The 15,610-nt window shown below is 34.1% G+C and overlaps 1 protein-coding gene across 2 annotated transcripts; it reads left to right on the forward strand.

Annotated features, from left to right (window-relative positions):
- The first annotated feature begins 6,351 nt into the window (after nucleotides 1–6,351).
- Nucleotides 6,352–15,027, forward strand: LOC111013796 (gibberellin 2-beta-dioxygenase 8). Of its 2 annotated transcripts, XM_088118971.1 has the most exons (4): nucleotides 6,352–6,572; nucleotides 7,124–7,595; nucleotides 11,503–11,827; nucleotides 14,626–15,027. In XM_088118971.1, the coding sequence occupies exons 2-4, from the start codon at nucleotides 7,138–7,140 to the stop codon at nucleotides 14,911–14,913; spliced, it is 1,071 nt and encodes a 356-aa protein (XP_087975097.1). In that variant the 5' UTR covers nucleotides 6,352–6,572; nucleotides 7,124–7,137; the 3' UTR covers nucleotides 14,914–15,027. The 2 variants fall into 2 exon arrangements, with proteins under 2 accessions (XP_087975097.1, XP_087975098.1); XM_088118972.1 differs by lacking the exon at nucleotides 6,352–6,572 and having other exon boundaries at nucleotides 6,814–7,595.
- Nucleotides 15,028–15,610: the final 583 nt, after the last annotated feature.

Raw genomic sequence — 15,610 nt, forward strand, 5'->3', positions numbered from 1 at the left:
ATTCTAACACCAACCAATTCCAATGTCAATGTCAAATTCCAAGAACTAATGTTACCAATAGCAATGCTATTATTTGAAATGCTAATTAAAATAGGTACAAACCAATGCCAACAATTAATGCAAATTTCTATCTCAATGGTATTGAGTCTCAATACAACCTTCATGCCAATCCCTATGATTCTACAACTGGACGTTGAGTAGTCTCAACACTACTTTTCATGTCAGATAAAAATTATTATTAAAAGATAATATTAAAACTAGAAACAAAAGCACTAAAAAAAATTGTCTAGCTATTTCTATCATCCAAAAACGATCCCAATCAAAACAATGTGTACCACTCCATTATTTTTCCTTTAACCACATATTTAACAAAACTTCCACCTTAATCCGAAGGCCAAGCAACACACATGAAATATAATAATTAATAGATACAAAATCTAAGCAAAAGACCCATCTACCCTTACAAGATAAACCCAAATGTTCACAATACAAAATAAAACCTAATTCAAAACTAATGATACACGATCTTTTTAACACATGGGTGGGTGAGTAAAAGCATTTGGCAATCAAAGTTTGGGATTTTAAATAATTATCATCTAGTTCTTAATTTTTTGGTATGGCCATTATTATTAATAATTATATTTCTTTTGAGGAGCCAGAGTTAACTTTGTGCTCCGAAACCTTATCGATCACGTCATCACTGAGAGTCTCTCCATACCTCTCACAAATCAGAGAAATGTCTATGGAGCAATGTCGTAAGTTCTATTATGTGGCACGTTTGGATGGAACGAAATCTCCAAACTTTTACTTGTTATAATCTTCCAAAAATAAGGAAGTGCTCTGAACTCTATTTAATAATAATGTAAGCTTACATATATATACAGATTACAATAACCAACCGCTAACCAAATAACTGTACTAATAACAACTTAGTAACAGATTTAATATCTATCATTAACATACCCCGCAAACAAATGTCCTAAGAAGACATGAGTTTGGATTTTAAAAATTGAAAACGAGCAGTAGTCAGGGGCTTGGTTAGCAGATCCGCCAGATGAAGCGTAGAAGAGACAAACTTCAAATCAAGATCCTTCCAAATAACCCTTTCACGAACAAAGTGAAAATCAATCTCCACATGCTTAGTTCTTCCATGAAACACCGGATTGCGTGCCAACTGAATTGCAGATACATTGTCACAATATAGCAGAGGGGGTTGAGCTCCAATAATATACAGATCCTTGAGGAGTTGTCGAATCCAACAAAGCTCTGCTTTGGTAACAGCCAATGCTCTATACTCAGCCTCTGTGGAGCTACGAGACACGGTGGATTGCTTCTTGGCTGCCCATGAGATGGGATTAGTGCCTAAGAAGATAACAAAACCGGTGGTGGAACGACGATCAGAACAATCACCCGCCCAATCAGAATCTGAGTAGGCAGTCAAACTCAAGGATCGAAGAACTGAGGCATCCCTGCGAAATAAAAGACCTGAAGACAGAGTGCCATTGATGTACCTCAATATTCGTTTAGCAGCGACCAAGTGACAATACAAAGGAGCATGCATATATTGAGACAACTTCCCAACAGAAAAAGCAATATCGGGTCTTGAAAACGTAAGATAATGTAAAGCACCAATCATGGCATGATAAACAGAAGCATCGGCATCAGAGAAAGGATTAGCATCAGCAGTAGATGAAGTAAGTGCAATGGGTGTAGCACAGACCTTGGAACTCAGCATACCAAACCTCGAAAGAATATCACGAGAATATTTGGTTTGATGGATTGAAATTCCAGCAGCAGAATAACCAATTTCAAGCCCCAAAAAATACTTCAAGGTGCCCAAGTCAGTCATATCAAACCGAAGACGGAGTTGGGAGACCAAATCATCAATATAAGATACATTGCTGCCTGTAACAATTATATCATCCACATAGAGAAGGAGATATGTAATAGAATCATCCAAATGTCGCACAAATAGTGAAGAATCAGCATGAGAACCTTCAAAGCCAATAGTGAGTAAGTGGGAAGTAAAACACTCATTCCAAGCACGAGGTGCTTGTTTTAAGCCATAAAGCGACTTCAGCAATTTACAAACATACTGAGGCTGAGAAGAACTTACAAAGCCTTGAGGTTGTTGCATATAAACCTCCTCATTAAACTCACCATGGAGGAAAGCATTTTTAACATCTAATTGCCGAAGGGACCAACCAAATTGAGCAGCAAAAGAAAGGATAATCCTTACAGTTGGTTTCTTTACAACAGGACTAAATGTTTCCTCATAATCAATTCCGGGTTCTTGATGATATCCTTTTGCTACTAAGCGAGCCTTATAACGAGCAATACTCCCATCCGGATTATGCTTTATTCGATACACCCACTTACAACCTATAGTAGTCTTCCCAATAGGCAGAGGAGTAAGAACCCAAGTATGTTGATTAACGAGAGCACAAACTCTTCAGTCATAGCATTTTGCCACTGAGGTAACTTTGAAGCAGCTGTAAAGGAAGTAGGTTCCATAGACTCAACAGAATTAGAGGCCATAAAGGCTTTCCTTTTGGATATCCCGGATTTACTTCGTGTTTGCATCAAATGAACATTATTAGGTAAAGCAACCGTAGGTAAATTGGGCAAAGTAGGTGCTGTAGGTAGCAAGAAATCAGAATGTACCAAAGAACACTCATTATGGTCAGAAACAGGAGATGTCTGAGGAGCATGTGATGATGAAGCAAAATTACTGGGATGATGAGTCATAGTGGGTAAGGAAGATGATAAAGGATATGTAGTTGAAGATTGTGAAGTAGAGGAAATATCAGGACAAAAAAGGGAATATAAAAGAGGGAGAACAGAATAGGAAGAAGATGAAGGCACAATAGAAGAAGAAGAGGGAATAGTAGAGAAGGGAAAAACAGATTCATCAAAGATGACATGACGAGAGGTGTAAATATGGCCGTTACTCATGTTGTAGCACAAATACCCCTTGTAGTCTAGCGGATAACCTAAGAAAACACATTGAGATGTCTTTGGTTGAAGTTTATGAGACCTATATGGTTTAAGTAAAGGATAACAAGCACATCCGAAGACCTTAAGAGAGGAGTAATCAGGACGACGATGAAACAATAGTTCATATGGAGATTTATTGGATAAAGAAGGAGAAGGCATCCTATTAATCAGAAAAACAGCAGCGAAAAAGCAAAAGGCCAAAATTTAAGAGGAAGAGAAGACTTCAAAATGAGAGTAAGAGCAACTTCTATGATATGACAGTGTTTTCTTTCAGCAGTACCGTTTTGTTGAGGGGTGTAAGCACAAGACTTTTGATGCATAATGCCATGAAGGTGAAGAAAGGAACTGAGATTGTGATTAACAAATTCACCTCCTCCATCACTACGTAGAATTTTAATTTTAGAGGAGAGTAAGTTTTCAACTAACGGCTTAAAATGCTGAAAAACATTATGAACATTAGATTTCCTAGCAATAGGAAATAACCAAGTATATTTGGACATATCATCAACAAATGACACATAGTAGTTGAATCCATTTATTGAAGTTTCAGGAGCAGGTCCCCATACATCACTATGAAGTAATTCAAGAGGATACAATGAAACAGTAACTGACTGAGGAAAAGATAGCCTATGCATTTTACCATGAAGACAGTGTATGCAAACACATTTAGAAGTGGTATATGATGATAGATTCATAGAACAAAGAACAGAGCTAAGAACAGACTCACTGGGATGACCTAGTCTATCGTGCCAAATTGAACAAGACGTGCGAGCACCAACATGAGCAACATTAGGCCGAGATAGAATTTGATCATGTGATGGAAGTAGAGCAGAGTGGATGGGATAGAGCCCATTAATACTGGGGCCTTGAAAGAGAATCTGGCCCGAAGAGTTGTCCTGAATGAGAAACTGATTAACATTAAAGGTTATGGAACAATCGTTATCAAGGCAAAGTCGATAGACAGAAATTAAATTGGACGAAATATCAGGTGAGTAAGAAAGATGTTTGAGAACAAGTGAGGAAGAAGAAGTGTGTAAAAGACCAGAACCTGAATGAGTTATGGGTAGAGAATGACCATTGCCCACAGTAATTTGCTCATCAGCAGTACATTCAGAAGCACCTGTTAGTTGACCATAATCAGAAGTAATGTGAGTATTACATCGTGAGTCGGTAAGCCAAGTACCACCACTGCCAACATTCGACAAACCAGAAGCATTGTAAGCAGCCTGATTTTGGGTAGCAACCATTGCTGCTAATTGGGCAGGAGGATGCCGGCCTTGAAAATTGTAGTTCATCCAGTTGTAGCAGTCTAGAGCACTATGTCCAGTGCGGCCACAAATTTGACAAACGATGCGGTGGTGTTAAGTATCATAAGACGACCGATTCGGTTGAATTCCAAATGGTACAGCAGTTCCTGAGGAATCACGGCCTCTACCCCCAGTGGTACTCAGAGAGGCCATTTTGGATCGATTATTAGGGTTAGGGAATTTCCCTTTACCACCACCATTGAAACCTCGACCGCGCGAAATATTAGGATAAGAATTCTGACCTTTCGTAGCCATGTTCGCAAGAAGAGTAGAAGACTGAACAAAGACTTCATCGCGCTTGGTCTGTTTATCAATTGCTGCTTCCTCAGAAACTAATAGGACATGAAGCTCTTCAAATGATACCGATTGAGAGCGAGTACGCATCGAAGTACGAAACACATTGAATTCGGGTGGTAAACTATTGAGAGTGTAGATGAGCAGATCTTCGTTGTCAACAAGAACATATACATTTGCAAGTTTGTCCTTTAGTTCTTTGATTCGCTGCACATAGAGATCAATAGATTCACCAGGTTTCTTGCTGATAGACTGAAGATCTGACTTCAGATTGACCACATTTGTTCTGGACGAGGATGAATAGTGCTTCACCAAGGTTTGCCAAACCTGTTGAGATGAATCACATCCAACCACATAGGCAAGAGCCGATGATGACAGAGTAGCATTCAGAAGAGTCATGAGAGCATGATCTTTGGCGATCCACTCGCTAAAAGCCGGATTCGCAGCAGGCGGAACAGATGACGAATTGTCCAAATACGAAACCAAGAACTCAGCAGGTTTTGGTGTCGATCCATCTATAAAGCCATAGAGTTTATGGGCTTTAAGGATTGCTGTAAGTTGAAACTTCCAAAGCACGAAGTTTGAAGAATCGAGTCGAAGAGATACCAAATTACAGATGTTAGACAGCAAGAAAATTGGAGATGAAAGATCTTTAGGTGGTTGCGAAGAATCCGCCATGGATACGGATGAGAGAGAGCGCAAGCAAAAAAAATTTGGGCAAAAACCAACACGTGGGGTTATGCAGCAGAGAACGTGGAAACAGGATCAAGACACTGAGTCATAAGCCATCTGATACCATGTTATAATCTTCCAAGACGCTGAACTCTATTTAATAATAATGGGGGTTCTTTTCACCCTTCCCTCACGGTACTACTTCACTATCGGTCACCCAGGAGTATTTAGCCTTGCAAGGTGGTCCTTGCTGATTCACACGGGATTCCACGTGCCCCATGCTACTCGGGTCAGAGCGTAAGCTAGTGATGCTTTCGGCTACTGGACTCTCGCCATCTAGAGTGCAGCACTCCACCGCTTCGCCTAGCAGCACGACGCTTGTATTGCTCTCCCACAACCCCGTTTTCACGGTTTAGGCTGCTCCCATTTCGCTCGCAGCTTACATATATATACAGATTACAATAACCAACGGCTAACCAAATAACTGTACTAATAACAACTTAGTAACAGATTTAATATCTATCATTAACATTACCGACACATCATTAAAATCTCTCATAAGCATTTTGGTCATTAAAATATACTATTTTTTTGGTAATTATGATCCTTCTATTTTTTTCTCTTAAATTGGAGTACTTTTGTTTAGGCCTCTTCTTGTTGCCTATATTTTTCACCTACATCAATGAGGTTATATTTTCTAATAATATATATATTTCTTGTGAGGGGTGTTAAAAGTCATTTGCAATCAAAAGTTTGGAAAAGGAAAATATTGCAACTAAAACAGAAAACCCAAGATGGAAAAACTTCCAATTTAGCTCCATTTTTTCTCTTGCAAGCATTATCTGTTCATAAAAATTGTCTACCCTTTTAAAGAATTTAACTTTAAACCACAATAAGCTAACCCCCTTCTTTCTCTTTCACAATCTTGTCTGATGACACACTCAAACGCGTGTTCTCCACTCAGCCATAGAATTTGTCCATCACAAAATCTAAAACTCTTATTCTTCCACCTCACACAATTAAACTTTTTCTTCAAATCCATCTTCATGTATAAAAGACATTGCAGATCACTTGGAATTTTAGGCTCTTTCCTATAATGTTATGGAGATATCTCTCTTGGATCAGTGCCTTTTTTCAATTTAATGATCTTTTGAAATATCTGTTGCTTTTCCAAAATCAACCGCATTATTTCTTCTTTTTCCTTCATTGTTCTTCTGAAAATTTCTCCCTCTTGCAGCTACTTGAAGAGCAGTGCTTGAATTTTAGAGCTGAGAAGAGGTTAAATACAACAAAATTTAAAAGGTATGAAGAGATTGATCATCAAAATATATGCTGGAGTATATATATTAAGCTTTGATTTAAAAATTCTACTTTATTTTTCATTTTAACTTCATGTCTTTTATTGGTAAGTTTTTGTTTTCACAGCTTCATCCTAAAGAGGAAAATATACATTATATGTATTTATTTCCACTTTTTTTTTTCTAGAGAAAAAACAACTCATTGTACTAAAATCCAACATATAAAGTACAAATTGAAAATGAAATTATTGTAAAAATAATCAATGAACAGGGAAGTTTCTACTTTCTAACATGTCGTCAGAAATTATAGAAAGATATTTTATTGTATGGTTTGTAGAGCATTATACACTGTCTTTTCTAGAACTTCAAAAGGCTATATTCTAAAACTAGCAATTAATTTTGTGCACTTGTCAAAAGAAGGGGTAATTATGTCTCTTGAAGTAAACAAACTTTTTTAGAAAAATATACACTTCACTCCACTTTTTGAAGATTGAACCTAATTATTTATGTGGTGAGAAATCTAAAACCTCATTAATTTTTTGATTTTTTTAAAAGGAGAGATAAAAAGTATGGAAATTGAACCTCCATTACAAGTTTTCTATAATGCCCTCATGAAGAAAGATGGTGAGGAGGGTGAAAATGGAAGAATATTGGAGGATGAAAGGGAACTAGTGGTGGAGGAATGTGATGAGCTACCACTTATTGATTTAGGGCTTCTAAAAATGGGGAATTTAGAGAGAGAGAAGTGCAAAAGGCAGATTGTTGAAGCAGCAAGAAATTGGGGTTTTTTTCAAGTGGTGAATCATGGGGTTCCAGAGAGGGCATTGAAGGCAGTGATGTTTGAGCAAAAGAAAGTGTTCAATCAGCCTTTTGAGAAGAAAAGTTTGAGAAATTTTATGAATTTGAGTGGGAGTTACCGCTGGGGGAACTCACAGGCCATTTCCCCAACCCAAATCTCTTGGTCTGAGGCTTTCCATATTGCTGTTTTGGAGGTTCCAAGCTTGGAGGACCAATATTTGAGCCTCAGGTATACTCACCCTAGCTAGATTCAGCTCAATTTTTTTCTATTAATTTGGTTTTCTTTTATGGATTTTGCTTGCTTTGGATGACTCTTTCTTCTTTTCTGCAAAAAAAAAAAAAAAATTTAAAAATAGTTTTTTTTTTTATAATCCGGAATCGATGCCATGTAGCTTTACTAGTTGGATCCATATAACCAGGGTATCGACGGCCACCTAACACTGCAATAGACGTTGTGGAATTCGTCCCTGAATTTAGAGGGGAGGGACGAAAGCTCGGCTACGCACCTTGCAGGGCTCGAATTGGGGAGGGGTATCCCCATTCGGTCACAAACCCACTATGCCACCACCTACTGGTGGAATTTTTTTTTTTTTAAATATTCAAACTTTTATATTTTTACTAACCTCTCTGGTCAGCTTATGGGAAAATTTTGTGGCTTGATAAAGATTATTTGTAAGTAATAGGGTTGATAAATAGTGAAACAAGTAATATTAGGGTTTTTTTGTTTAAAGAAAATTAAGTCTAATCACAAGAATAAATCATCTTTAAAGTCACCCTTTCATCTTGTGCTATGATATTTTTGTCATGATTTATCAACAGATGAAGAACATAGCCATAGTTAGATTAGGTTTCGCTAATTAGGTATATAATCAGAAGACAAATTAACTTGGGAATTACTCCTCCTGTTTCACATTAAATTATCTAACCACAGTTAATCAGAGAGAGAGAAAAATTGGCCTCAAAGAAATGAAAATATACTAGATCACAAGGTTAATTATATATATATATATAGCACATTTAAACTTTGATTAGAGAATGAAAACTCCAAAATTTCTTTTAATTGACTAGAAGTACAAGATTCTAGATAACTGTAGAAGCTATAGGAGTAATTCATTATGACGAAGAAAATATATGTGGCTAAATGTATAAGATTCTCTACTAATATATAGAATATAAAGTAATTGCATTATGAAGAAGATGGTGTGGTGGTTACACAACCAATTAGATTAAAAGCCTATAAATATGTTATACTTGTATAATGGGGTAACCTTTGGGAAGTTTGAGTATTCTTTTGGTAAATTTATATATATATTGTTGGAATGCTTATGTTTTATGAAGCTATGTTAAAAAGTTTAATGTGCATGATTTCTATTGTGTTTTAGTACAGTAAGTAGGGTGGACGGCTTTGAACTTACGACTTTCTAGTCCACATAGGTGTTTTAATCCGTTGAACTATGCTCAGGTTAGCTTGTTCATATTGTTCAACATTGTTTATTTTTATTTTTATTTTCTTTTTCTTTCTGCCCAATAAAATACTTGAAAAGTTGAAATATTTACTATCCTATGGTTAATAGGCTCTTTGCATTGAAAAGAAAAACAAATTTCATTCCAAAAAATTGAGAACAATTTTGCTACCCAACTTTCCAAATAGTTTCCCTCATAATTATTGTGAAAAATATCGTGTATTAAATTTTATTTAGGTCCTTCATCTTACTAAAATGAAGGTAAGGATGAAACATATTTGTTACCTCTTTAGGAGTACGTGGAAAACACACAAAAAGGAGACTAAACAAAAACAATTCAATTTAGCGAAATGTTAGATACATCATATAATTACGAAAGGGGAAGAATTTATAAAACTAAGAGGAGACTTAGACTTTAATATCTTTCCAAAGTTGAGTATAAGATCTGGATCTATCCATAAAGGAAAGTCAACTCTGATAACCAGTAGGAAACAATCAAAATCTTTTAAGAGTAATTTCTAGATGTATATCATTTAGGAGTATATTTTTATCAACTCACAACTTTAGTTTATTTTTTTTACTTCCTTCTAAGCCATCAGAAGATCTCATGTTCAATTAAAAACTCGATCTTAAAAGAATTATTATTATTTGTTTTTTATTATTACTACTACTACTAGTACAATTTTTGAAAATGATAAATCAAAGTAGGGTATAGCTAGAAGTGAGCAATCCCAATAAGCTACTACTCTATTTCTCTCTCTTGCCTTTTTCCCCTAAAGAAGCAACAAAAACTACATACTCTCTCATATATCAACACACAAGAGTACTTTTTTCTTTCTCTATCTCTTGATTGGAAGTTTTGAATAGTATTTTTTTACCCTTTCACTTGCTTCTTTGGTTTTGAATTCAATGTCTGAATTTACTTCAAGTACCAAAACGAAAAAGTACTTTCATACAGCTCATTTAAACTTACAAAAACATTAATAACAAAATAGAGAAAAATATCACAATCATGCATAGGTTTGGCTATGTTAGACGAATAGTCCAAGTTCATGAGCAATAGAGCGAGTTGAAAAAGCTTCGGTTTGTGTACCTCATGTCTGAGCGAGTTCCAAATGACTCTTGAGAATAGTACTTTTTAAGTGAGAAATTTAAAACCCTTTTAGAAGAAGTATTATTAGAAAAACAATTTTTAATGTTTTTAAGCAATCTTATACTTGACTATATACAAAACTCACCCTAAATTTTCCTTTATAAAAGTTAGCTTTCTCACTCAAGGAGGGGAAAAAACTATTGAACGAGACTGTCCCTAATAACTATTGGATACAAATTCAAAATTTGTATATCCTTAACAACTATTTGACATAAATTCAAAACCACATTTTGTAGTTTTAAAAGTGTAAAACTACGGGTTACATTGTGATGGCTTCCTCTAATAATTTTTCCAAAAAGTGAATTAACTCTAAATCATAGTTTCGTAAAGAACTCTCTTGGATAAGGTTTTATATATATGCACTTTTAGCAGCTTTTATGGATGGATGACATAAGTTACTGTTTTGTCCAAGAAATATACATTTTCTTTTATTTTTGTTGTTGTTTTCTGGTTTTTAACATACCCCACTTGGACTGAAATGGCATGTGAAGTAAGTGAGAAGGGGTGCTTCCACAACAACAAAGTGCATGGCTCCATAGCCAATTCTCTTAGTTTGACACCACCCCATCACGTGACAATCACATGCACAAGTTTCCTAAAGGGCACAGCCTTCCATTATCTTATCGCAACACATTCATTTTGGCTCTTACTGCTCTCTCCTCTTTCATTATTGCTCCCCAGATATACTTTGTTTCCCAAACAGATGACAAAAACAACTTCCCATTTTCCCCATGTGTGTTTTCACATTTATTTTCTCAGACCTAAAAATCTCTTGCTCCCCCCTCTTTATCTGGTTTTTTTAAGATTCATTTGTGTATGTTAGATTCAGAGTAGTGTTTTTATGTACAACATGTTTTTTTAAATGTTTTTTTTTTCCAAAGTTTGGGAGGAAGGATTTTTATAATCTAACCAAACACTAGGAACATACTCATTAGTTGTTTATTATGTGCTAACCTACTTTCGATCTCAATCTTTTTTTTTTTTTGTTACATATATAGGATTCTGAATGGTCTTGTTCTGATATAAGCAACAAGATCTTATGTTAGACAATGAATTCTCTTATAAAGGGAGAAGTGAATTTTTTGAGATACATATGATGTCGGCTCTAAAATGGGACACTTTCAAATATTTCAAAAATATTTAGTAAAATTAATAAAATAACAATTATGAAGTCCAATTTTAAAATGACAACTTTACTCAAATGATATACATGTATTATATATCTGTAATATATCTAACTACTAATATATTTATATGATATATAATATGATACATTACTGATAAGAGTGTTTGATATACATACAATATGTATTTGATATACAACTAATATACTATTGTATGAGTGTCTTACTAGTGAAAATTTTTATTTATATTCTAAAACTTAAAAAAATAGGTGAGATATTTTGAAATAATGTTTTATTATCCACTGCAATTTTCGTAATGATTGTGACAAAAGTAGAGCAGCTTCTTGTGTCGTAGAAACAAAACAAAATTAACCCATTTGTTTGTTTGTGTGACAGATCAACAGTTGAAGGAGTGGTGAAGAAATTTGGGGGCTTAGCAGAGAGCATAGCAGAGATTTTAGGGCAAAGTTTGGGCATGAAATCGAGTTACTTCGAAGAAAGCTGCAAGAGAGGAAGGAGCAGCTTTCGGCTGAACAGATACCCACCTTGTCCCTTCGCCTCCAAAGTCTATGGCCTCGTTCCTCACACAGACACCGATTTTCTCACCATTCTTTATCAACCTCCTCAAATCAACGCTCTTCACCTCATGAAAGATGGCAACTGGCTTGCCGTCAAGCCTAACCCACAAGCCTTGCTTGTCAATATCGGCGACTTACTTCAGGTACTCCCATCCTGCCCCCATTTTTCAGTTTCCTCCAGTTTTAACTACGTTCTTGAACTTTTGATTATGATTCTAAATGGGTTCTTAGTGACCACATGTTGATTGGGCTAATGATGTTAAGGATTTCATGTTAAAAAGATAAAAAGGATATGACAAATCTAACAAGGACTCACAATAAGTTTTGAGATGGAATCTCATAGTATCAAAGTCCGAAAGCTCGAACGAGCATTCGGTTAAAAAATGGGATCCGACTAGTCAAAAGAGCTACGATCTTGAATATAAGTGGATGTTAAGGATCCTACGTTCAAAAGAGAGGGGATCTAACATAGGTTTATAATAGACATAGACTATTCCTCTAATGGAGATTCCAAAATGTTCAAATAGTACAATCAGTCTAAAAATGAGATTTAACCAAGATCGATCAGTCAAAAGAGTCACAATTTTCATTGTCAATTGGTTTTGAAATGGAACTCATGAATATGGATAGTGGACTACTCCTCCCATTAACAATTTATAATAAGTCATGATTTTGTTTGATATGAAAAGAACGATAAAAAAGAATAGGCTCTGGGCAAGCTATAAAAACATTTTGATTTAAAGAATATCTTCGACATAATTAAGTATCTCTTGAAATTTTTGGCCCACCCGCCAATATTTTATTTAGTTGGTGTACTCTTTTATGTTATGTTAGGTTAAATCATTTAGTTTGTTAGTCAAATTAACATGTCATGTTAGTGCATTTAAATAACGATATAATAATTTTACTAGAATCGAAATTGAAAAATTTAGACACATGAAATTTAATGATTAAATAGATACAATAATTAAGGTTCATGGATTAAATTTATTATTTAATTTATTTTTACAAGTATATTAAGCGTATATTTAAAGAATTAAAGATATTATAACCTATTAAATTTTATTTTTCCAGACTTAAGTAGTTTTTTAAACTTGATATCAAATTAAGAGATTCTCATATTTAAACTTTAAAATGTTATTTCTATGGTGAAACCTAACATAGTTCAAATAGTTAAGACATCTATCTTTGACCATGATAGAGTTCAAACTCCCATCTCCACAATGTTGTACTAAAAATTCTAAAAAATAATTAAGCTTCTCTCATGAACAACTTTGTTGGTTATATAATCTCTTTTTTTCGAACACTTTTTTTTTTTTTTTTGAAGTCTTAACCAAACTTTAAAAACTAGAAAAGTAATTTTTAAAAATTATTTTTTTAAAAAGAAGTAAGATTTCAAAAGTATTTTAAAAATATGAAAAATAAAACATACAGAAGATGTTAGAAAAGAAGATCAACGTTTTAAAGCCAAAAAAGGAAAAAAAACAAAAAACAAAATTGCTATCCATTAATACCAAGACTTTTTTCTAATTTTGTTTACAATTTCAGTGACAAACAAAAAAAAAAATATTATCAAAAAAAATGAAAACAAAAATCTTAGTCCTTTGGTAACAATTCAATTTTAGTTTTTATTTTAAAAATTACTCTAGTTAATTAACCCTTTCCTTTTTTAATTTTCAAATTCTTAAAAACAATTTAAAAATTTTATTCAAATTTCAAACATTAAATAAAGTTTATTGAAAACTATATATTTTAGGATTTTTAAAATTTGGCTAGGCTTTTAAAAACATTCTTCAAAATAGATTAAAAGAACAAAAAGGAAAATTAATTAGTAACCAAAATATACAATCTATAAAAACATAAGACAAAAACAAAACTTTTAAGGATATATAATGAAATATCAATTGAGCCCTAGACTTATATCATGCTGGGATGTTTAAAAAAGTGAGAGAACAGTTACATAAACTTGAAAAAAATTTGATACTATACTTCACATATAGATTTCAAAGAACTTTATCTCCCTCGAGAATTAGCCAAATTGTATGTTAATAAAGGGTAGAAAAAGCTATGGTCTCCTTTGATAATGATTATATTTTTAGTTTTTTGGCTTAAAAAGTTCTTCATATGTTTATTGTTCATTAGGATCTCATGGAACTTAACAAAGTTTATAAGATGCCTAAGCTAGCTTTTTTTTTTTTTTCGCTAGTCAATTGATTTGAGATAAAGAATCTTGATATGGTATATGAGGAGAGATCCTATATTGTCATTTTCCCTTCTTTAATATTGATTTTGTCTTTCACAAGGGGTGAGTGTTAACATATATCTATGATTAAATTTACTTTAACCCATAAGCTTAAGCTTCTTGACTCATTGGTGATGAAATCTGATTAAGATTGGTGAGTCCAAAAGAACCATCATCTTAAGGGGTATATGTTACAAATCCTACACCAAAAATATCAAAGAGCCTAACAAAAGATATACATGGGTAGATATTTATCCCTTTTTTTTTAGAATTGGAAGTCAGAACTTTGCTCCTCTATACTAGGGACACTGTGCCCGTCCTAAGGCCCTGACCCGAGAGACAATCAAAGATTTTTGGTATTAAGTTCACCAGAAGGTTTGAACTTCAGACCTCTGAGTCAATATAAACCAGATGTTAAAGGATCTCACATTGAAAAAAAAACCTTACAATGATTTATAATAAACATGGGGTACTTCTCTCGTCGCCATTTGATTTTGAAATGGAATCCCATGAATATTGATATCATATACTCCAAGTCCTTATCAATCGGACTGCCCCTTGAGGACGATATTAAAAACACGGATAACAAAACAACAAACGGGATGTATATAATGAAAAAACTTAAATATCACCGACCTTTATGAAGAGAGAGTTCATGTTTTGCTGAAAAGTGGAGTGACAAAAATCTGACATATGCAGGTTGTGAGCAACGATGTGTTCAAGAGCCTGAAGCACAGAGTGATAGCTTCAGAAGCAGTTGAAAGATTTTCGTTTGCATATTTCTACTGCCCATCTGATGATGTGATGATTGAGAGCTGCACGAAACCAAGCATCTACAGGCAGTTCAGCTACAAAGAGTATAGACAACAAATAGAGAAAGATGTAGAGAAAACAGGCGACAAAGTAGGCCTTCCAAGGTTTCTCTTGCACAACATCATGCATGTTTCTAATCAATATCTGATGTCCACTAATTCTAGGGACTCCTAGCTAGGCTTTATGAGACAAAATCAAGTAAGTAGGAGGCTTTATTTGGGTGTGGTTTGTGTATTTTTAGACGTTTTCGTAATTCGTTATAGAATATATAAGTACTTAAAATCACAATTTCATACCCTTTTTAAACAAAAACAATGTCGGGTGTTTTAATTTATAGACACTTGAAAAAAACACACACTTCATACTCGTTGTAGTTTCACTTTGGTAATATATAGTTGGGTTATTATACTTCTATCCACTATCCACTAAAACATGTAATGATTTAATCCACAACATTAACTTCTATCTTTGAGTAATAAAAAAAAAAAAACTTCTATCTTTGATTTTTGACCATGGCAAGTTGTTGACTTTATTCACACATATTGCTGATATATTCTATGTTATAGGTTGTTTTCCTATCCAAATCTTTAATACAAATTTGAACTTAAAAAGAACTTTATTCTACATATATTGGTGAGAGTAAAAAGACTATATCATTAAGAGAAATAAAAGCAGGAGGATGAAAATATTATAGGAACTGAAGTACAAGAACATGATAAGGATCCAACGTAGAAAATTGGACCTTACAAAAATTTATAATAGATTTAAGTTATTCCCTCTCATAGCCAATTGGTTTTGAGATGAAACTCATGAATATTGATATGGTATTAGAGTCCAAAATGCGCAAAGGAGAATCTGGTCAAAAAATGAG

The sequence above is a fragment of the Momordica charantia genome (assembly GCF_013281855.1).
Source record: "Momordica charantia cultivar OHB3-1 chromosome 10 unlocalized genomic scaffold, Mcharantia_2.0 BLBB01000010.1, whole genome shotgun sequence".
In the NCBI taxonomy this organism is placed as follows: domain Eukaryota; kingdom Viridiplantae; phylum Streptophyta; class Magnoliopsida; order Cucurbitales; family Cucurbitaceae; genus Momordica; species Momordica charantia.

What these genes read in the sequence shown, in the direction of transcription:
- LOC111013796 (XM_088118971.1), top strand. Translation starts at nt 7,138, where the DNA reads ATGGAAATTGAACCTCCATTACAAGTTTTCTATAATGCCCTCATGAAG. An exon ending in GACCAATATTTGAGCCTCAG is followed by an intron (nt 7,596 to 11,502) that starts GTATACTCACCC and finishes TTTGTGTGACAG; the next exon opens with ATCAACAGTTGAAGGAGTGG. An exon ending in ATATCGGCGACTTACTTCAG is followed by an intron (nt 11,828 to 14,625) that starts GTACTCCCATCC and finishes TGACATATGCAG; the next exon opens with GTTGTGAGCAACGATGTGTT.